Below are 23,050 nucleotides of genomic sequence, written 5' to 3'. Positions count from 1 at the left end.
AGAGTATTCAGTACTTTGTATTATGGTCTTGATATATGCAATGAGTGGCACTTGGAGCCGGTCGGGTGTCTAACGTTGATTTACACCGGCCATTAAACAACTGCCACATGCAGATTTTAGTTATAATGAGAATAGAACAACATGCAGTAGATCACAGTTTCATAGCCTGAAGATCTCCTAAAATGCGATGCCAGAAGATTGAGCCAACGTAAAAGTCTTGTGCCTCTCCTCCTTGCCCCATCGTCGGCCTCCTCTCGTCTCTCTCTCTCTACTCTGTGTGAAAAAAAAAAGTCGTCTCTCACCGTCCATTATCCTCCCAACTCCCATCTGGCTTCTCCCACCATCCACTGTCTTCTCCTCCCCCAAACTTTGATTCATGGGCTTGTCCATGGCGAAACATCATCAGCAGTTGTGGATATCACACTGTCTTGCAACTCTTCCCCCTATCCTCAAAAGCCCAGGAATTATCCCTTAGTGCTTTCGAGTCATTTTCTGGTGAAGATTGAGAGTTCAAATCTGATTTGCCAAACTCTTCTTTGTACATCTCCTCAACCATGGGCTTCCAAAGTTAGCGCATTAATAAACCAATTTGCAATCTGATTGGTATACAAATTAATGAAGATGCCACATGACTTTTAAATTCCAGTACCAACAATGCATATTAAGAAACCATTTTTAGAATCATCTTACCAGATTTCTGGTCAAACCCGTTTCCTTTGCGAGCATAATTTTTTCGGATTCTTTTGGATAACTGGTGAAATAAGGTGAGAATTAGTAAATTAAAACTTCTTAATTTAATCGCAAGTACATGATAAAAATAGAATTTGGGGAATCAATTGTTGAGGGACATGATTGCCTAAGGAAGTATCTTGCCCAAGGTTTCTCTGGGTAGCTTGAACCTGACCCATGATTGCATCACCATCAGAAGTGTCAAGAAATTTTCTGGAGTGCAACAATTGTGTATGGTTCCTCGTCGACCCCAACCTTCACATAGCTGTGCTGCCCAGTTCTGGGCCTTCTAGCCCCCGTAGAAATTATATATGTAGCACCCGATAGAAATTATATATGTGAACTTCGAATCGACTCACCTTCGAATCAGGATCCTTGGAATCGGAATGGGAGAACAAGAACTTCAAATCTCAAGATCCTTCGAATCGGAAGAACAAGAAAGGGAGGAAAGAGGGAAAGTAAGTTGCGAGAATTCAGGAGGAGAGAGAAAAAAGAGAGGGAAAGGAAATTGAATTATTCCGTGAGGTAGGTGACATTGGAAGAGAAATAAATCTCATACGTGATGCGATCTTATTGGCCGGTATGAAATTGGATATTACACCCGACCGCTTCGCAATACCAGTTTTTTGTTTTTGAAAAATTCTAAATATAAATTTTGAATTCAATATGAAATATAAGGATAAAAAAATAAAATCACATATTTTTAAGTGGGTGTGCAAGATATGAAGCTTCTGTAGCACGATTTTGTTTTTTAGAGGGAGAAGTATCCAATATAGCGATAGAAAAGTCCAAAACTCCGCAAGACTACAACTGTTTGATAATTACTCCTCACCGAACCCTACTTTACGGGTCCAACAAGCCTCTGAAGTCTGACCGATTTTTACAACGTACAATGGCTCTCTAACTCTCTCTCTGACGATAACTTAATAGTTATGGGAGAGTAGAACGTTGCTCAGACCGATCCTCGTCTGTGTCTGTCTCTCTGTTTCGCTCCCAGCCTTTGTCGCCAGAAAAAGCCCGGAGTCACTGCAATGACACCGACCGGAACCCTCGCGGGGCTCTTTTTCCTCATCCTAGCCTTCTACTGTGGCACTGACCCTTTCAAGCACAGCGCAATCTCGCAATTCCCAGACTTTGAAGCCTACGCCGTCGACATGCCACCTTGGTCCCAGCTCCCTACTGAGAGAGACACCCAGAACTTGCTCCAGAATTCCGAAATCAAGTTCCTCAACCAAGTCCAGGGCCCCGAGAGCATAGCGTTCGACCCTCTTGGCCGTGGACCTTATACCGGTGTCGCTGATGGGCGGGTCCTGTTCTGGGACGGTCAGTCTTGGACCGATTTCGCTTACACTTCATCCAACAGGTGAGTTCCTGCGATGGGGTTCTGTTTGTTTCAATGTTTTTGAGTGTTTGGAGTGTGAACTCGGTGAGGTTGTCGGTCGGCTCTAATATAGGGATATGGGCAAATAAAATTTAAATATTGAAGGAAATTGTAACCAATATGGTACTGGTAGTTATACTAGAATTTTGCATACCATTGTTAGTTTAAAGCTTGATTCTTGACATATAACAGCATTTGGCAGGATAACCCATGATTTTCAGTTTTGAAGGGAATACAAATGGATGTAATAGTGGAGAAATTGTATAAAATATGTAATTTTGCTGTTGAATTCTGAATTTGGTAGGATGGTGACTTATTTGAATCACAGCCATAGAAGCACAGCTTTGTGAACTCCAAAGCTGCACCTATCGTGTAAATAACGTGTAATATATATTCTATTGGCTGGTTAATCACAAATCATAACTATATTATCCTAAGAATGGAATTTTTTTGTTTGGGTGAGAGGAATGTTTATAGCGTAATGCGACTAAATGGTAGTTTAATTGATAAAATGCTAAGTATCGTGTTTATTGAAATATTAAAGTGTGTGATTTATACATCATTTCTTTTTAATTATCATAAGCGTTTCAATATCTACATTCCACACCATATCTGCGGGATGAAATTGCTCTGGATTCGGTACAGGAACTACTTCTTGGTGAATGCTTATTTAGATTTTTGGTTATTTCCGCGATTGAATTCTTCAGAATACTCTTTTATCCTTCATCAAATTGGTTCTAGTTATGTTGGAAATAACAAATATACAACATGCGCATCTAACTATAACTATTAAGAGTAATAATAGTAGGTTGGTTAGTATAATTACAAATTTTCATAAGGAAGTAAATTATAACTTCTTAATAATTTAAATATATAATATGTCATTATTACTATTTTATTTAGCCAAGTATGAAAATGTTAAATAAATTAATGTTTTTCATTGTTATTATTTCTTATAGTGCTTCTGTTTTAGTAATATTAAAAAGAGTTATGAAAACTTTTGAAGTAAATTAAGATGATATGGTTTACATTCTTAAATTAAGAGCTAAACTGCCTTTGAACTAATGCAATGATTTAACATTATTGTGTTGGCTGTAAATAGTGATTATTGCATTGGAATGTTCTCTTACAACAGGTTTATTGGAGAATTTGTTGGCAGCCATATTCAGTAGTCTTCGTCTGTTAGTTCAGACCTAGTAAGAAAGCAAATTATAAGAAAATGTCTCATGAGATCATCTAATAAATGGCTCCATCTGACCGCTTCCATTATTGAAAGAACTGGTCTGAGCGTCTTTTTGCTAGTTTGTTAAAATATCTTTCCCAGTTGAGCTTGTGGTTATCTATCTTTGTAATAATACCTTTTAAAATGATAATTTCTTTACCATCTATTATTTGGCATTCAGGTCAGAATTATGTAATCCTAAACCATCGCCTTTGAGTTACTTGAAGAATGAGCACATATGTGGCCGGCCTTTGGGGCTTCGGTTTGACAAGAAAACAGGTGATTTATACATTGCAGATGCATATTTTGGGCTAATGAAGGTAGGACCAGAAGGTGGCTTGGCAATATCTCTAACGACTGAGGCAGAAGAGGTGCCCTTGAGGTTTACAAATGATCTAGACATTGATGATGAAGGGAATGTTTATTTTACAGATAGCAGCACCAAGTATCAGAGAAGGTAAGCCTTGCTGCTATTCCCTTTAGGCTCTGACACTGTCATATTTTGAAGTTGGCACTTCTTTGGATGTAAGTGAACTAGTCACATGTTTTTGGCCAATACTGAAGAGATCGCTTATTTAGTTCTACACTTATAGGGCATATTTAGTAATCAGTTTCAGTTTTGGTTTTAGGATTCAAAACTGGTTTATCCTTAGTTGTGTTTGGCAGGGAGCAAGATCCCCCTCCTCACTGCACCTCTGCATGGCCACCTAGGAGGGGGATCCCCCTCCTCAGTCCTCATGCCACCCTCACAGCCCCTTGGAGGTGGATCTCCCCCCCATGCACAGTGTGAGGAGGCAAATGCTCCCTAGTCGCTAGCACCACCCCCGATGAGTGACGAGGGGGCTGTTCCACCTTGCACCACGGAGGGGGTAGAGGCAGATTTCACCCCTGTGCCACTTCGTTTTCCTTTTGAATTTTGATCTATTCTATTTATATGAGTAGATGGAGTGACATGGACAAATGGTGAGATTTTGTTGGGTATATTGATTTTTTAGGACCATTAATGAAAAAACATGTGCCACTAGAATCAAAACCAAAACTTGACCCCTAATGAATCAATCCTGTGAAAAAAGAATAAACCAAAACCTTTTGCCAAGCATGCCCATAATATCCCACCCACCCCAGAAGTGACACCTTCCCGACAACAGAATGCAGATGGTAAGTCAATTAAAAAAAGAAAAAACAAGTTCATCAAAAGTCTTTCTTGTATAGTGGTGGCTTTCATCTTCCACTTTGCACATTTTATCCAAGATTACCAAATTTTGTATGAATTTCTTAAGTTACTAGATTAATCCTCAAAATCTCTTATCACATTTTAATTATGAACGATTTAGAACTTAACAATATCAGAATTTTTGCATATTATTCTTAAAATATACAAAAATGCTTGAATAACTCTCTGTCAAGCGCATATTTATAATAATGCCTCAGAGTAAAAATAAAAGTGCCTCCTTTTTTCTGTCCCATCATATACTCAGATTTTATAAAAAACTATCAATAAATTTCTTGATCCTGAATTTTTTACTTTCCTAGTTTAACTATCAATGAATTCCAAAGATTGTATCAATCGGCAGGTCATTGGTATACATCATTCAAGACTATTTCTGTCAAGTTCTTAGGGTGTCCCTGATTGATCCTTCCCACTCTTATTATGTTATGGAGAACTCCTAGGTGTTTCTGCTGCTTTATTTAATAATCTCCTGGCGTTATTTTTTTTAGCTGGAGGGAGCCGCTATGCAATAGTGTTAACATGGTTATCTCATGCAGGAACTTCATGCAGTTGGTTTTTTCTGCGGAGAATACTGGGAGGGTTCTGAAATACAATCCAACAACTAAGGAAACCAGTGTCCTTTTGAGGAATCTCCAATTTCCAAATGGGGTGTCCTTGAGCAAGGATGGTTCCTTCTTTGTCTTTTGTGAAGGATCCATTGGCAGGTGAGCTAGTCTTCTTAATTGTAGGTTTTCCCAAGTCAATATTGAGGATTCTGTTTATGAACTTACCACCCTTAACAAACGTATAGGTCATATCTGCATGTAGAGTCTACTTGAGAATTGAGATCGGCCCTCATTTTGCTCAACACTTTTTCATGTCTTTGTCTTTCTGTTTTATTGCTTGCCATTAATCACAAATATATAAGGCTGGTTTGATTGAAGCGATCTCGCCATATGACTCCTAGAGAGCAAGTTTCGACTTGGAACTTGCAAGAGATGTTTTGCAGAAAATATGTCCAAATATTGTTTTCTATATGCTGTGAGTTGACCAAGAGTACCTTTATATTGACAGAACTGAATGATTTCAAAGTTGTTTGGTGTGTATGCTCCAAATAGACTTCCTCAGAACCTCTTTCGCTCAATTAAAGCTATTCTCATCAGAAGTAATTATTGCTGTTTTCTTTTAGTTATTGACGAATTCTTGTATGATCTTTGATCATGCAGGTTACGAAAGTATTGGTTGAAAGGTGAGAAGGCAGGGACATCAGAGGTACTAGCGGTCCTGCCCGGATTTCCTGATAATATCAGGACCAACGAAAAGGGTGACTTTTGGGTGGCAATGCACTGTCGACGATCCATATATACTTATTTCTGTGCACTATACCCAAAAATCAGGAAATTTCTCCTCAAGCTTCCAATTCCTGGGAAAATTCAGTTCATGCTTCACATTGGGGGCCGGCCCCATGCAGCAGTTATCAAATACAGCCCAGAGGGTAAGCTTTTGCAGATATTGGAAGATAGTCAGGGGAAAGTTGTCAAGGCAGTAAGTGAAGTGGAGGAAAAGGATGGGAAACTATGGATGGGGAGTGTTCTGATGCCTTTTGTTGCAGTTTACAACTTGGCTTAAGAAGCCAAAGAATCGACTTTCTGGTAAGGGCCATCGTTGCCAATGCTAGAGGTAGCTACAGCCCCCCCACCCTCTCTCTTTCTTCTCTCCTTTTCTTTTCTTCCAGGAGCCAAAAACGAAAGTTCTACTTTACCCTTGTTTTGCACTTCTGAAGAATCAGTGCTCTTAGAGCACTCCCAATAGTTTATGTATCTTATCCTTTAAAATACATCATCAAAATTTACTTTTTCTATTTTACATACTAACTTTTACAATATATCATACATCAGTTTATCTATTTTTTCTTTATATTATATTATTTAATAGTTTGTTGGAAAAAAAAGTACAAAGAGAGAAATTATTGTGAGAGATAAAGTACATGGACGGAAGAGAAATTAATTTAAAAAGTTTACATGCATGAACAGGATTCTGTAGATGTAGAGGGATTACTGTATCAAAATGTAAAATATTTGTAAAATACAAAATCTGATGGAGTCCTCTTTTAACAACATTTCTTTATATTTTGAAGAAAACTCTATTTTACAAGAGCCATTGAGAGTGCTCTTAGGGGCATGGACTACTTTACCAAAAGTTGACTTCTTTTCTATAGAAATTACTAACTTATTCGGTTTTTAAGCCCAAACTTCTAAGCCCGTTTATTCTTTTGAACAACTTTTATTTAGTTTTTCTTTCCAAACGAGGCTTAAAAAGACAAGAAAGAATTAAGGGATTTCCCTGGAGTCCCAAGTTAATTAGAGCTTACTTTCGCTTGAAATGGCCCAACCTCTAAGAGTTGGAAGGATTCAGGAAAGACTAGGCACTTATCAAAATTAGGAAAGTCAAGTGCTACATGAATCCTGGTTGGCGGAAGAGATGCTTGCGTCTGCTTAGCCTGATTAGTGGGAATAATTGCAATGCTTAACAACAACCTATTCTCAATCATTCCATAGGTTCCCCGAATCAAACCACCCCTGATCTCAATAGACATCTATTAATAGGTTATGTAACTTATACAAATAGAAAATAATTAAGATAACTCCAACACATGCTAGCCATGACGCATCGTAACTCGTCTGCTTGCTCTTGAGGGTTATGTACAAACTCCTCCCCTATCAAATGGTCTACAAAAGCTACGGTTTTGTCATTCGACATTGTTGTGGGACTATTACAATGAGATCATGAAATCTCAACAAGTTAACTCCGAGACTAGGTTCACGACGATATGCAATGAAAGTTATTATAGTAATCAAATGTATGACAATGCAACATGAATGATCAAACTTCCTTAACATCACTGTTTACTTTTCCCTTATTTGTCCTTATTAAGCATACACCATGATTCCCCTTAATAAACTAGTGCGTATATCCTGATTCTCTTCATCACACCTCCACATCAATGCGACTTTGTCTCAAGAACACTTAAGCTTTCGTTTGACCGTCCTTCACCTTAAACTTCTCTAACCTCTACCAACAAGAAGGCAAACCGTGTGACCTAAGATTGTTGCATCTTGTTCGAGGAAATTGATTGTTTGAGAATGGCCATAGGAGTTCTACTTAGATTATTCTCCATCCCAGCCTTGGGGTTCTGATTTACCCGGCAAGACATCTTAGAAAGGATTATATAGTTATGCACATGCTCATAATAATAATACATTGGTAAACCACAGTCATAAATCATATAATCAATAAATATAGTTGAGAGGTAACTTACTTGAGCGTACTAAGTGGAAAATAAGGATCAGTTAAGCTATGTTTTTGGAAAGGGAGTTTTTCTTAAAGAGTAAAATTAAGAAAATAAGAATATTTCCAAGGCATTTGACAATTGCAACTAAGTCCTTAAGAAAGCCGAATTTTCACTTAGTCTCCGGATATTATCTAAATTGTAAAATGGCCCCATTTCCTTCTAGACTTGATATAGTGTCTTAGAATCTCAAGTTAAACTCACATTTTGATTATATTTCCACCCAACTCCATGGAAATCACTATTTTTCCAAGTAGCCAAGACATGCCCTAATAATAACTAGACTAATTCCTAATCTTGATTCTCCACCTTGAGAAGCATTTTTTGCCAAGTATGCCCTTTAATTGGTTCTTCTAATAACATGGTGTTTTCTCTCAACGGGACTTACTCCCTAACCCGTTGCATCAAGTTTAAAAATGACTTCAGTCCAAACCCCTAATTTACAATTAAATCAAAACATATGTATTGCAAGTAATGGAAATATCCATTTTTTCATACCAAAAATACAAGCACCAAAGACCAAAGGGCAACCCAAGAGCCTCAAGGATTTCCAATTCAAACTTTATACTTAATATCTATACTTAAACTTAATTAAACACATCTCTAAGTCATGTAAAACACCATTAAAGACTAATAGAACATCAAACTGAAGGTCACAAGGACAAGTTCCCTTTGTACAACCAACATTAAAATTCAAACTCACATCATGAAACAAACCGAGCTCCATATCATTCAAAACACCATTTTCATCCAACCTAAACATGATCTTCACATACATCTCCATCCATTTATCAAACAACAAAGAGATTTCCATCACACTACTTTCTCTACAAAATCTCGACAACACCAAGGAAACAAAGTTTTTCTAAAATCAAAGCCGAATATCACATGCTAAGAAATCTAGTCCTTAAAAATCAAATTGAGACCCTCTCTTGGTGACATAAAAAACCCCTTAAAAAAACACATTTTAACTTACTCCAAATCAACATTCCCAAATCACACTCCAAGATTTCAGAATTCAAGCAAGGTTTGGTTGTCTTGCAAACCCACATTTACACATATGCACACATACATAAAACCTAAAACCATCATCAACCCAAGTCAAACTTTTCACTTAAAACATATCAAGGCACACACATAACAGATGAACATATTGTTCCATCCAAGAACAAAGTTTTGTTTCACTAAAGCCATGTCTTTCTTGATCAAGGTACTCCTTTAGATTCAACATCAAAGCATCAATAAAAAAACTCAAGCACTAAACATCTTATAAAAATCAACCATCATACCAAACATTCAAAACCGAGACTCCTATGCTCATGCTCATCTCTTCCTTGCTCAACCAAGATATGGTCTTTACAAAACACATTCGTTTATCCATCATCCAAAAGCATAAAAAGGCATATTTTGAAAAAATCAATACGTCTTTGGGTGACCTAAAGTCGAGCTTCTCCTTTACCAAAGAGGTTGATGGGGGTATTTTGGTAGCTTGTGTTTTGTGTGAAAAAAATCTCCAATGGTGTGTGTGTGTGAGTTGGCCAACAAAGGAAATGGAGTGGATGAAGCGGAAGCTTGAAGTATTCTAAAGTGGAGGTGTGGCTAGGTGTTGGCACTAAGAGATGAAAGAGAAAGAAATAGAGAGATAAAAGGTGTGGCTGGGTGTTAAGTCGTAATGAGACTCTTTAAGGTTGAACATGATTGATTGTTAATGCATGATTGAACAGTATGACTGAAGAATGCATATATAAGTATTAATATGCCTGAATGTGAAGAATGTGAATGAATGTGATTGTGAATGTTATTGCCTAACTTAAAATTTACATTCTTATATATTTACAAAATGAAGTAGTTCTTATTGAGTATTCGATTTATTTAAATATGTGACTATCCTAGGTGATGCTTAAAGTGAGGTGTGAGGTTTCCATATGAAACTTGGCTCAGGGAGAAGAGGTAGAGGTATGAATCATGTACAAAGGTTTAATTTATAGTTTTTGTAGTACAAGGTTTGAGAGATTTTTATAAATGCTTCCGCAGAGTCTTTTGATTTTATAAAGTACATTTATTTTATGAAAATGAATCTTTTGTACTTGGAGCACTTCGACAAGAAGTAAAGTTTTTAATGGTGAGTAGAGTATTGGTCCCTCTATTTTTTTTAATTAACATTATTCATAACCCTAGGGGGAATTGGATATTACATATACATACCAAATCAATATTGGGATCCTCAGTTTGACATCTCATTTGTGCTAATGTTATGAGTAGTAGTATGTTAGCTCTTTTTTCGTAAATTAAAGGATAGCAAATTTCATCGCTGTCGATTGCTTCCACAAGATTGTGTGAGATGGTTGTTTGATAAAGAGCTATTATAGATTGCAATGCAAGTTGTTGATTATCTTGAATGACGTTGTTTCTAATTAAGTGTCCTTTTCTGGGCATACCTTTATTCATGTGCCCTTACCACTTACCAATTAATTAAAAATATATGTTAGAAAAGATTCTTTCAGGTTACAGGATAGAATGATAAAGAATCAAGATCAACAAAATCGATGGAGAGTAGCAGGGTAAAACCAAATATCTAAAATAAGAAAAAAAAGATCTCGAACATATTAACCCAAATGATGAATGGATAGCAAAAACACAAGAAAATACATAACATAATTGTTTTTATTTTTCATATGTAATGCCCTTATGACAAAAAATGATTCTACAAATAGCAATTACTTCAAATCAAAGCTGAATGTTCAACTGATTAAGAAAAACAAGAAGTCATTATGACCCCAATAGAAGTCAACAGATTAGTCACCAAAGGGAAGATGTGTCTTCTTCCATTGGTCATTACTGACAAAATGATCAATAAGGAGGCATTCGGGTCCACAATATCGACGGTTTGGAGGAGAAAAGGCTGGATTCAATTCAAGGATGTGGGAGAAAATCGTGTTCTTATAGAGTTTCAATATGAACAGGATAAGCATAAAATCCTCATGGGGAGGCTATGGTCATTTGACAGAATGCCAGTCTACCTACAAGATTTTGATGGGTCCATCCCACCAAAGGACTTTTTCCTTTTCTACTGAAACATTTTGGATACAGGTCCATAACATGCCATTAATTAGCATGACTAAAGAGGTGGGTTATCAAATTGGTTCTGGAGTGGGAAATGTTGTAGAAGTCGATACTGATGGTGTAGGTAATGGCTGGTCAATTCCTATCAAAGTGGAGGTAGATATCACCAAACCTCTAGCTAGAGGAAGATTTCTTACTATAGATAAAAAACAATTATGGCTTCCTACAAAGTATGAAAGACTACCTTCTTTTTGCTTTCATTGTGGTGTTATTAAGCACAAGGAGAAAGTTTGCTCAAAGACGACACAAGATAGGAATTCAAGAGAGTCACCAAGCTCAAGACATATGGAACCAATGTATTAGAAAAATCCAAAAGAGCTCCATCATCAAAAGTAATTATATGGAGCTAATTGAGGAGATTGGATCTAACTATGGAAAGGAGGTTGTTGAGGAAGTAGCAGTGGTGTCTAAAAGAGTGTGGCAGAGACGAAATACCTATGTGTTCAACCTGATTTCAGACACCCCAACACAGTGGTCCAACAAGCTCAAGAAGTGTTACAAGGGATGAAAGACTCTAAAACTAGTGAAGTTGTTTAGCCAGGTTTGCTAAAACCTATGGATCTTAGATGGCATCCACCTCCATTAAGCACCTATAAGATTAACTGGGATGCTGCAGTTGATAGAATACAATGCAAAATTGGTGTGGGAATTATAATGAGAGACTGGATTGGGAAGGTTTTGGCCACCTCAAGACTAAGTAGATCTCTCTTCCCTGATCCTTTACTTGCAGAAGCATTTGGTGCATTGGAAGCTACATGTTTTGGCCTAAAGATGGGACTCAATAATGTAATTCTAGAGGGAGACTCTCAACAGGTTATTAAGGACATCACAAAGGAGGGTGAGTACTGGTCTGCTACAGGTAAGGTAGTTGAAGATATCAAGCTATAATTGAAACAGTTTGGCAAATGGTCGGCTAATCATGTGAGAAGAGATGTTAGTACGGTTGCACATGCTCTAGCTCATAATGCTCTATTGATTCCTCATACTATTCTTGAGACGGGGAATGTCCCTTCTTGCATTCAGGACTTGATTTGATTTTATGATGAATAAAGTCAGTTTCCTTTTTTTTTTTTTTAAAAAAAATCTTAACATTCAACTTAAATGTAAGCACTTTTATGTTTAAAACAGCCAATGCAATAAGTGATAGACTTTAGCTAGGATAAGTTACAAAACTAGTCCTTGTGTTTTAGCTCGTTTGTAAATCCCCCCCTCAATTTCAAATTTTTATAACTAACTCTACGGATATGCAAGTTTTTGCAATTAGATCCTTTGTTCACTCTGGCCAATTCATCTAACCAAGAGGTTGCAACGTGGCACGTGGCAGCCAATTAGATGGTGACATGTTGCACCCTTATTTGAAAAATGAAAATCTAACAAGATTTTAAATATAGAACAACTAAGGGGGCGGGTAGCACCCTCCCCTGCACCCCGCCCCGCATGGGGCGGGGGGTGGGGTTTTCACCCCCCGTCGCCCGCCCCCGGGATGCAGGGGCGGGGGGCGGGGTGTGGGGCAGATTCTCAATCCGCCCCACCTCCTTCTACTTTAAGAGAATACTACATTTTATTTGATTTAAAAATTATTTCTAAGTGCAAAAATAATTAAAAATACATTTTTAGACCCGAATTATAAATTTAAATTTTGTAAATATGACTATTATTTAAAAACTATGTAATTTTTAAATTTGCTAGTGCATATTTTGTATAAATTGTAGTGCATTAGTTTTTAAACTATGTAGTTTTTAAATTTGCCAATGCATATTTTGTTGACAAATCTAACAAATTGTAATATATATTTATATATACACAATTTATAAAATATAAATATATATTTATTATTATTATTAAACTATTATTAGTAGCTATTTATTACCTTAGATTTACGTCTTTGGTATCAGAGTCATTGGCGATTATATTGTTATATTAAATATTATTGTTACAGATTTTACTGGCCAACTAAAAGACTGATGGGATCATTACCTTTCAAATGTCACTTCTCCATCTCAAGATTACTTGCCCTGGCATCCACCTCTCATAATCTTGAAAATGAACCTTATTCTCCAACATATTCACAAGTGATTGGAGATGATGCCCAAATATACATATTGAGAAAAAAATAATTTAAAATTAACAAAGAATATCTCAAACAAGATTACATGAAAGAAGAAAATAGTCACAAAAGATTAGTATTTTTCTCAAGTTTTAAAAAATAAAAAGAGATTATATTCAAACGTACATTATAAAAAGAGATTATATACCCAAATATACACATTCACGTTCGAACGTACATGATTTACGTTCAAACGTAACAAAAATGCGAGAATTTTCCCACTCGATTTCCTTAGATCAGTGATGAGATTTCCATGTTCAAAAGTTTCAATTTAACGTTTCGAACATGAATCGATGAAATATGAGAGGAAATTGATTTACGTTCGAACGTTAAATTATAATACATTCGAACAAGAGAAGAAAAATGCGGCAAATTTACCGCTCGATTTCCTCACCTCCGTGATGAGCTAAAACGTTAGAACGTTCAAATGTTTTCATTCGAACACGAATCGATGAAATTTGCAAGGAAATTTATAAACATTCGAACGTAAAATTTGTGTACGTTCAAACATGAAAATAATATTGCGGGAAATTTTTCGCTCGATTTTGGGCTCTGTCATAGAAAGTAACGTTCAAACGTGTATATTTAACGTCCGAATGTTATCTACCAAAAATTCAGTTTAAATTTATTTATGTTCGAACGTTTCATCTGAAAATTGGGCGGGATATGTTAACATTCGAACGTACAACTTAAACATTTGAACGTTCCATCTAATGATTTTGTTTTTTCATGAATACACACACGGGAGAAAGCAGAGTCATTTCTACTACTTCTCCTGTGTGCAAAAATAACCAAGAGAGAGGATGAGAGAGGGTCGTGGGTTAAAGAGAGAGAGTTAGGGTGAGAGAGGGTCGTGGGTTAGAGAGAGAGAGAGTTAGAGTGAGAGAGAGTTAATATTTTGGAACTCTAGCTCCCTTGATTTTCGTAAGGAAAACTCTTTTTCTTTTTTATTTTTTTGAATTTTATGATATTTGTCTTGTGTTTATATATATATATATGTCTCTAACAAGTTAGTGTTGTATTTTTTTGAATGATTGGTTGTTTTGGCAAGTTGAAAACTTTTGATTTGTAAGAGGATATTGTGAGTGATAGGTATATTTCTAAACTTTAGCAATATGTTTATACATTTTGTTGTGATTTTATTGCAGAGAATGATGAATATGGGATGTGTATAATGTGAGTTCTTTGAAGCACTTTGATGAATTGGATATAGGTAGAGTATTTTGAGTTGAGTAGTGAATTTTGTTTGTATATATATACATAGTGAATATGTATCAATTGGGTATTGATGAATTAGAAGGAATTAAATTGTTTATATTGATGAATTAGAATGAAATCTTTGTGATATGGATTGTGTAATATGATGAATTAATATGAAAAATTGTGTTGTGTTTATGCTTACTCTTGAAATATTATGATTATTGTTTGTGAATTTTGTGAATATTTTGTGAGTTTATGGTGTTTATTGATGAATTAATATGCTTTTATATTGTGAATATGTTGTGATATGGATTTAAAATATTGTGATTATTGTTTGTGAATTTTTATTGAATATTTTTATATGGTTAGAAATATATTGTGTTTAGTTTGTGGATTTATGTGAATTTTTTTATATAATATGTTTTGATGTTTTTGAATTTGTTCTTTAACAAGAAAATTAAGTTTAGGAACTTAATTTAAGTTAAAATTAAAAACATTTAATATACATTTAATATGGGAATTAATATTTAATATTTAATAAGTATATATAATATATTCATACTAATTTAGTTAGAATATGATTATTATGCAAATTATAAGTATATAACTTAACTATATATAAAGTATAATATACATATAATAACTATAATTAATAATAACATATTAAATATTCTTACCATTGTGAGGTTCCAAACCATTATATTATTAAATATATATATATATATATATAAATAAAGTAAAATACTCTTCAAGAAAGAAGTCTTGAACCCACCAAATAAGTAGAGAGTTGGAATAAATAAATATACTTATTTAGATATTATATACTTATTGTCTATATAAATAAATAACTCACTTAATTAAGTATAACAATTAAAATTATAATTTAGGAATTATAAAATTTAAAATTATATAATAACAATTATATAATAAGAATTATAATTATAATTTAGGAATAATAATATTAAATGATCTTGACTAAATTTTAGTCAAATTGCTTGATTGTCATAGTCTCTCTGGCCTTGAGAGTTGTCAAGGCCGGAGAGTTTGTGACAGTTAAGTAATTTGACTAAGATTTAGACACTTCTTCAAGATCATTCTCCCTCGTTATCTACTTATGATAGAAAACTTGTGAACATATTATTTCATCTCTCTCTAATTTAACAATATAACACTACTATTTGTTTGACATTGTTAATTTAAACAACATGGAGATATTGTTTGCAGTGTTTTTTGATAGATATTGTGTGACATAGCATAAATAACCTTAGACTCGTTTGTGAATTAGTATACATTTATGTGTCCACTAATTCCTGAATTGTCCAGCGTGGACAGTTTGAGATTATATTATTTGTATTGTACATTTTTGTTACTCCTACTCTCCACGTTTAATATGAAGTTTCGGTATCTTCCTCTACTGTTCTTCGGGTATACTGTTCGTAGGGTCACAATCCCTCTATGTGAACATATATACTTGGAGAACTATGCTCTAGAATTGCCTTTTCAATTAAATTGATTTTGGGCGATTTGGCGATATAACTTTGCTAGGGTTCGTTACGTTGTTGGGCTGCATGGCAGCTAGCGCCGTAGAGGCAAATCGACGTTCCTACGTTGATCTTGTCTCCACGGTTCCACAACCCATTCCTGAAATGACTGTGACTCATCGTGGGCCAAAATACGTGGATGGTGAAATCTGTTTTCAGTTTTCCAAGGAGAAGATTGCACGATCTGCAAAACCGTTCCATTTTTCCATTGTTCTAAAGTTTCTAAAACAAAGGCCTTCTTTGGATTCTATACGGTCGTTCATTCATAATCATTGGGGTTTATCATGCATGCCGATTGTCTCTGCTATGAGGAGACCATGGAATGTCTTCATCCGAATGTCCAATGAATTAGATTTCTTAAAAGCGTTTTCTCGTGAAATCTGTGATGTGAATGGTATTCAGTATAGGGCTTTTCATTGGAAGCCAGATTTCAATGAAGATGAAGAACCTTCGTTGGTTCCCATTTGGATTGTGTTGCCAAGGCTCCCTCCTAATTTTTATCATGAATCTTTTCTAAAGATCTTCACTGCACCATTTGGTCGTTATATTCGAAGGGATAATCCTACGAAATGTGCAACTCGCATGGATGGAGCACGATTATGTTTGGAGATGGATGCTGCGAAAGAACCGATCCCTTATTTCTGGATTGGGATGCCAAGGCAGGGATGGAAGCAAGAAGTGATTTACGAGACGCTCCCAGCGTTTTGTTCTAAGTGTAAGTTGCAAGGGCACAATACAAGTACTTGTAGATTAAAGATTCATAATAATGGTGAAAAAATTTGGATTCGTAAGGATTCAAAAGTTACGAATTCTGGAAAAGCTGAGCAAGATGCTAGAAAGAGTGAGATAGATAAAGAAAAAGAAGCGATGATTGTTCCAGTAAATATAGCAGGCTCTATGAGTGAGACATTGAATACACAAATAGAGAAACCTGAGAATCATGCCTTTATTCCTGCTGTAGATCGATCACAAGATGGACAGGATGGTCCTAATCAAGATTTAGAGAAGATAAGTGGTAATGAGGATGAGAAAGAAAAGATTTACCGTGTGGAAGAGGTTGAAGTTGATATTCCAACGGGTCCTGTGGAAAATGAGGATGTTGCTGGAAAGGTTGGTACTATTCTAGATTCAGAGAAGAGGTGTAGTAATGAAGATGAACAGAGTGCAGAAAATTTTTTAGAGGAGATGGTTTATCACGTAGAAGAGGTTGAAAATTATATAACTCTGGACGTAGAAGATTTTCCCATTACAGATGGTGATGGAGGAATGAATCTGGGTGACTCTTTGTCTAAACCGGAGTTGGATTTAAATGTGGAAATTTTTTCAAAGAATAAGGATTATGCTATAGAAAATGAGGGTGCGGAGAGGAAAAAGAAAGGTGTTCGAAAAACTTTTGAAAGAGTTCGCAGTTCAACCCAGGTGTTAGCCCGGCCAAATAAACTTTTATTATGATTAGTCCGATTTTAGCATGGAATATTCAAGGTCTTGGAACTTCTCGAAAAAGATTAAAGAAATTGGTTAAGAAAATGAGACCGAAAGTTGTGGTTCTAATGGAACCTTTTGCAGCTGTGGACAAGCTGCCAGAGTTCCTTCACATGTTAAATATGGAGAAGTTTATCACAAATGAGGGGGAGGCAGGTAAAATTTGGGTGTTATGGCAGGATGATGTCTCAGTCCAGCTTGTCTTATGTAGAGAGCAGTTTATTCTACTTAGACTGGAGGAGGGTATGACTAATACTCTGTGTTGTTTTGTTTATGCGAAGTGTAATATGGTGAAAAGACGAGAACTCTAGGAACAATTGAATGACCAGGTAGTTGGTTTAGATCCTTGCATTATTATGGGTGATTTTAATATTATTAGAGAAGATTCAGAATGTCGGGGTGGTAGACCTCGTCTGAGAGCAGCAATGGAAGACTTTAATTCCTGGATTGATCATTGTGGATTGATTGAAATGAGGTCTTTGGGCAGGAGGTTTTCTTGGTGTAATGGACAACGAGGTCTTTCGAGAAGTTGGGGGAAATTAGATTGTTGTTTCATGAATGCTAGTTGTTTGAGTAATTTTCCAAATGCAACAATTAGTTACTTAGCAAGATCCACATCAGATCATTCCCCCATGTTCTTGGAACTGAAGAAAGATCCCTTTGCTTATGGTCCTCCTCCTTTTCGGTTTCAGCAAATGTGGATTGAACATCCAGAATTTAGACCATTTGTGGAACAAGTCTGGCAGGAAGAGGTGGATGGTACGGGTCTCTTGAAATTGGCTCTAAAACTAAAAAAATTAAGGGGTGCCTTGAGAATTTGGAATAAGCGGATCTTTGGTAGAACTGAAATTCATTTACAAGAGCTACAATCTCAAATTGATTCATTGGAGTCTGTTTTACAGCAAGATTGGGATCCAAACATTGATCAGGAGCTTGAGTTGAAGACTGCATAATTGGCTGATTGGAGGTGTAGGGAAGAGACTAGACTGGCTCAAATGGCAAAAATTAAATGGAATGTTGAAGGTGATCAAAAATCCCAATTCTTCCATGCTTATTTATCTTACAAGAGGATGAAAAGAGTCATGGAGATGGGACTTCAAGATGGCACTTATTTGAGAACACCTGAGGAGGTTCATTTAGGAGCTGTCAATTATTTTTCCTCCTTTCTGCAAAAGGAGTCACATGGGAATGCACCAGATTTATCTCATATCATTTTGCCCGTCATAACAGCGGAGGAAAGTGCAGTATTATGTGATATTCCCTCTATTGACGAAGTTAAAAAGGCTTTAGATTCTATTCCTTCTAATAGTGCTCAGGGTTCAGATGGTTTTGGAGCGGGTTTCTTTAAAAGTGTTTGGGATATTATAAAGATAGAAAGCATGGCTGCTGTAGAATAATTTTTTAGAGGTGGAAAATGGCCTAGATTTTATACTTCTTCTTATGTGGTACTGATACCAAAAATGGATATACCAACTGGGTCTGATAAATTTAGACCCATAAGCCTGTGTTCGGTATTTTACAAAATTTGTTCCAAGGTGATTGTAAATCGTTTGACATCTCTTCTTCCAAAAATGATATCTCTTGAGCAAGGTGCTTTTATTCCTGGCAGAAGTATCTTTGAAAATATCAGTCTTACTCAAGAAATGGTGCACTCGATTAATAATAAGATTCATGGTGGGAATGTGGTTTTAAAACTGGATATGACCAAAGCTTATGATCGCGTTGATTGGGATTTTCTTCTGAGGGTGCTTCTTGCCTTTGGTTTCTCCAATACAGTTTGTAGTTTGATTGGGAAGTGTATTTCCACGCCTTGGTATTCCATACTGATGAATGGCACTACGAAATGTTTTTTCCAGGAAGGTCGAGGGCTGAGGCAAGGGGATCCGTTGTCCCCTTATTTGTTCATTATTTTGTAGGAAATTCTATCTCGTCTTATAAAACAAAGTGTGGAAGAGAAGAGGTTTGGTCAGTTTTCTCAAGCCCGTGGTACTAGTTTGATATCACACCTAATGTATGCAGATGATGTTGTCATCTTTATGAATGGTGGTCGCACTTCTATCCGTAATATTTTAAGAATTCTGGATACATATGAGAGCTGGACAGGTCAACTGATTAACAAAGAAAAAACTACTTTGTTTTTTTCGAATAAAATTTCCATAGCAAGGAAAATGAACCTCAAAAGATTGACTGGTTTTTCGAAAGGAAAATTCCCGTTTAAATATTTGGGGACTCCCATTGTTTCCGAAAAACTGAAAATTGCAGATTTGGAGGAATTGGTGAGAAAGGTTCAGGCCAAAATCAGTGGGTGGAAAATGAGGCTTTTATCTGTGGGGGGAAGAGTGATCTTACTAAGACATGTCCTAGCAAGCATGGCTGTGCACTTTCTCGCGGTCTTAAAAGTTCCTAAACAGATTATTTATGCTTTAAATCGTCTTATGAGCTCGTTCTTTTTGGGAGAAAGGGATGGAAGAGACAAGAGAAAATGGGTGGCTTGGAGGAATATATGTACGCCAATTGCAGAAGGAGGATTGGGAATTAGACCTTTTGAAGAAATGCAAAAAGCTCTTTAGTTAAGATTTGCATGGAAGCTTATGCATGAAGACTCTCTTTGGGCAAATTTTTTTCGAAAGAAGTATGTAGGTAATAAACCTTTCATGTTACTTGGTCCTCCAAAGGGTACAAGGTTTTGGTGTATGATTGCAAAAAATATTCCTATTGTTTTGAATTATACTAAATGGAAGATCAAAGATGGAAATGTATTCTTTTGGTATGACAAGTGGTTGGCACAGGAGTCATTTGCTGAAGCTTTGCCAGTGGTTGAACAACCTCTTTTAAAAATCAAAGATTGCAAGCTTGAAAATGGTTGGGATGTGGATCTTTTAGAAAGATTGGTGGGCACGGAACTTGCTGAAAATGTCATTAATGTGTTGGCAAGGAGCAAAGAGGGAGAAGATTTACTTATCTGGACCAAAACTGAGAGTGGGAATTTTACTACAAAATCTGCTTGGGATTGTATTCGAGTGAGAAGTCCTATTCTAGAGGGACATAAATGGATATGGAATAGCATTCTCCCCAAAAAGTTCTCTGTTTTTATGTGGAAGGTGTGGCATGGTGCTCTAATAGTGGATGATAAAATTAGGTGGATTGGAATTCCCCTAGCATCGAAATGTAGTTGTTGCAAGCAAGGGAAGTATGAAGATATTAATCATGTTTTATTTGAAGGGGAGGTTGCAGGTGGGATTTGGAAGAAATGCGGTGCTTTACTTGGGCTACCGGTTGGAAGATTATGGCGTGAAACTTGTCTTAGCTGGTTTCGGAGAGCCTCGAATTCCTCTCAAATAGGAGTCATACTTGGTTTATTGCCTATTATAATTTCTTGGAGATTATGGGGAAGAAGGTGCTCTGCTCGAATGGAGAACAAAGTTGAAACAAGTCAGGTGGTATGGCTTTCTATCAAACACTGGGTAAGTGTGCTTGGACAAGGACTTGCTAAGTTTAAAAAGTTTAACCAGAATGATTCTTACATTCTCTGGAGCCTAAATGTTTTTCCTATTCCTATTCAACAACATCCCATTCAGCTCATTTCTTGGTCAAAACCTTTACATGGTAGAGTCAAGCTAAACACGGACGGGAGTTGCCTGGGTAACCCATGAATTTCGGGGGCTGGAGGGGTAATTCGGGATATGCAGGGGTATGTTTTGTTGGCATTTTCTATGAATTTAGGCTATGGAGATAGTACACAAGCAGAATTACGGGCGTTATTGGAGGGAATTAAACGATGTAAACAATTAAACTTGTCTGCTATTGATATTGACTTGGATTCAAAGGTTGTCCTGTCGTGGCTGCCGAAGAATCGGTGTGGCATCTGGTATTTGGAGGACTATTGGGAGGAGATTCAGGAGCTGATAAAGAACATGGATTATAAATACTCCCATATCTTTAGGGAAGGGAATGTTGTCGTGGATTGGCTCGCTCGGTGGGGTGCAAGAGTGGGAGATGCGAAATGGAGAAACACATTAGACTCACCTGCTATGCTGCGAGGTTTGATAAGAATCGATAAATGGGGCCTTGCATCCATTCGGTGTAAATCGCATGATGCAAGGATTTAATGCATAGGGGGTTTGCTGAGGGTTAGTGCAGAGCTTTTGCAGCGTGGTGTTGTATGCAGCGCTGCTGTATTTTTCTTTTTTATTTTTGTGTTGCTCGTTAGGCTTGTTTTAGAGGGTTTATTTTATGTCAGTTCTTTTCTATTTTTGGTTAGTTTGGTTATTTGTTTGAAATTCGTTGGGCAGTTTTTGAGAGATGTTTTGATAATCTCCCAAGTACCTTGTTTGTAATCTCGGTATTCATCCGCCATTAGTGAGGGGTTCTTAATAAACTTGGGACGGGGCTGCTATGTGTGTGGCTACTGGCTCTTCCATAAATAAAAAATAAAAATAAAATACTTGGAGAACTATAGGGAGGTGCTGCCAAAATTTCTACTAACGTGGAAAGTAGTAGAGTGACGAGATTTGTGAAATATGGATAATATAATCTCGAATGAGATAGTACCAACTACCTTATCAAAAAAGCAATGAGAATTGGAGCATGACATGCATGTGAATTTTTTATATACGTGTTATTAATACATAGATGTTTTTAGAAATAGACAAAAGTTGGATGCGCTAGGCGATAGACTTGGAAAAGATTACGTACCCTATGCGCATGGAGTAAGAACCTTCATTGATTTTGCACGAGCCTCTGTTGATAGTCGTGGTTACATTAAGTGTTCATGTCAAGGGTGTAAAAATTTGTGTGCGATAGGATTGGATGAAGTTGAAAGTCATATATTTGTGAACGATATGGATCTGGGGTATACCCGATGGGTACTGCATGGTGAGCCTTATGAATAGTTAGCGGATGTATTGGTCGATCATCCAAATTATTTGTGGCACATGGATGATGATTATGAGCAGGATAAGATGGAGGAGATGTTGAGTGATAGTGGAGCTGAGATATTTATGGATGAGGTTGACAACAATGTCTCAAGTGGCCGAGGGACTGATTTTGAAAATTTTGCTGCAATGTGGGAAGATGCAAAGCGCGAGCTTGATCCAGGCTATACAAAACATTCCAAAATGTCGTTTATTGTGTAGTTGCTTCACATTAAGTCATTGTGTGGGATGTGGACGAAAGCAATAAACATGGTATTTGACTTATTTAACGAGGTGCTGCCCGAAGGGTTTGCATTGTCGAAGAACTTTTATGAAGCGAAACAGTTGAGAAATGGAGTAGAATTTTAGTACAAGTCTATAAATGCATGCAAGAATGATTGTGTTTTGTTTTGGAATGAGAACGAGGAGAAACAAGCATGTCCTATATGCGGAGAGTTGAGGTAGAAGGATAAGAAAAACTTGCCGGTTAAGGTGTTGCGGTATTTTCCCCTAAGACCTAGGTTGCGAAGACTATATAGATGTGTAGGAAAATTGCTCACGATATGAGGTGGCACGAGGAGAAAAAAGTTAAGGATGACGCATATATGAGGCACCCAGCTGACTCACTTGCATGACAATCTTTCGATAATCAGTACCCAGAGTTTAGGATAGAAGCTCGGAATGTGCGCCTGGGACTCACAACCGATAGAGTCAACCATTTTGGGAATATGAGTACAAGTTATAACACTGGCCCGTAGTGTTGATTCCATACAATCTTCCACCATGAAGGTGC

At 36.6% G+C, this 23,050-nt stretch overlaps 2 protein-coding genes across 2 annotated transcripts; both read left to right on the top strand.

Moving 5' to 3' along the window:
- The first annotated feature begins 1,543 nt into the window (after positions 1 to 1,543).
- LOC109014003 (protein STRICTOSIDINE SYNTHASE-LIKE 3-like) lies at positions 1,544 to 6,425 on the top strand. The gene is made up of 4 exons (XM_018996298.2): positions 1,544 to 2,092; positions 3,514 to 3,789; positions 5,100 to 5,267; positions 5,769 to 6,425. The coding sequence occupies exons 1-4, from the start codon at positions 1,761 to 1,763 to the stop codon at positions 6,169 to 6,171; spliced, it is 1,179 nt and encodes a 392-aa protein (XP_018851843.1). The 5' UTR covers positions 1,544 to 1,760; the 3' UTR covers positions 6,172 to 6,425.
- A 13,573-nt stretch (positions 6,426 to 19,998) lies between these two features.
- Positions 19,999 to 21,453, top strand: LOC109014035. The gene is made up of 2 exons (XM_018996346.1): positions 19,999 to 20,986; positions 21,068 to 21,453. Exons 1-2 carry the CDS (start codon positions 19,999 to 20,001, stop codon positions 21,451 to 21,453), a joined length of 1,374 nt encoding a protein of 457 aa, XP_018851891.1.
- Positions 21,454 to 23,050: the final 1,597 nt, after the last annotated feature.

Source organism: Juglans regia, chromosome 14, assembly GCF_001411555.2.
Source record: "Juglans regia cultivar Chandler chromosome 14, Walnut 2.0, whole genome shotgun sequence".
NCBI lineage: Eukaryota > Viridiplantae > Streptophyta > Magnoliopsida > Fagales > Juglandaceae > Juglans > Juglans regia.
Note: the sequence above shows the minus strand (reverse complement) of the source record. Positions and strands in the feature narration are given on the sequence as shown.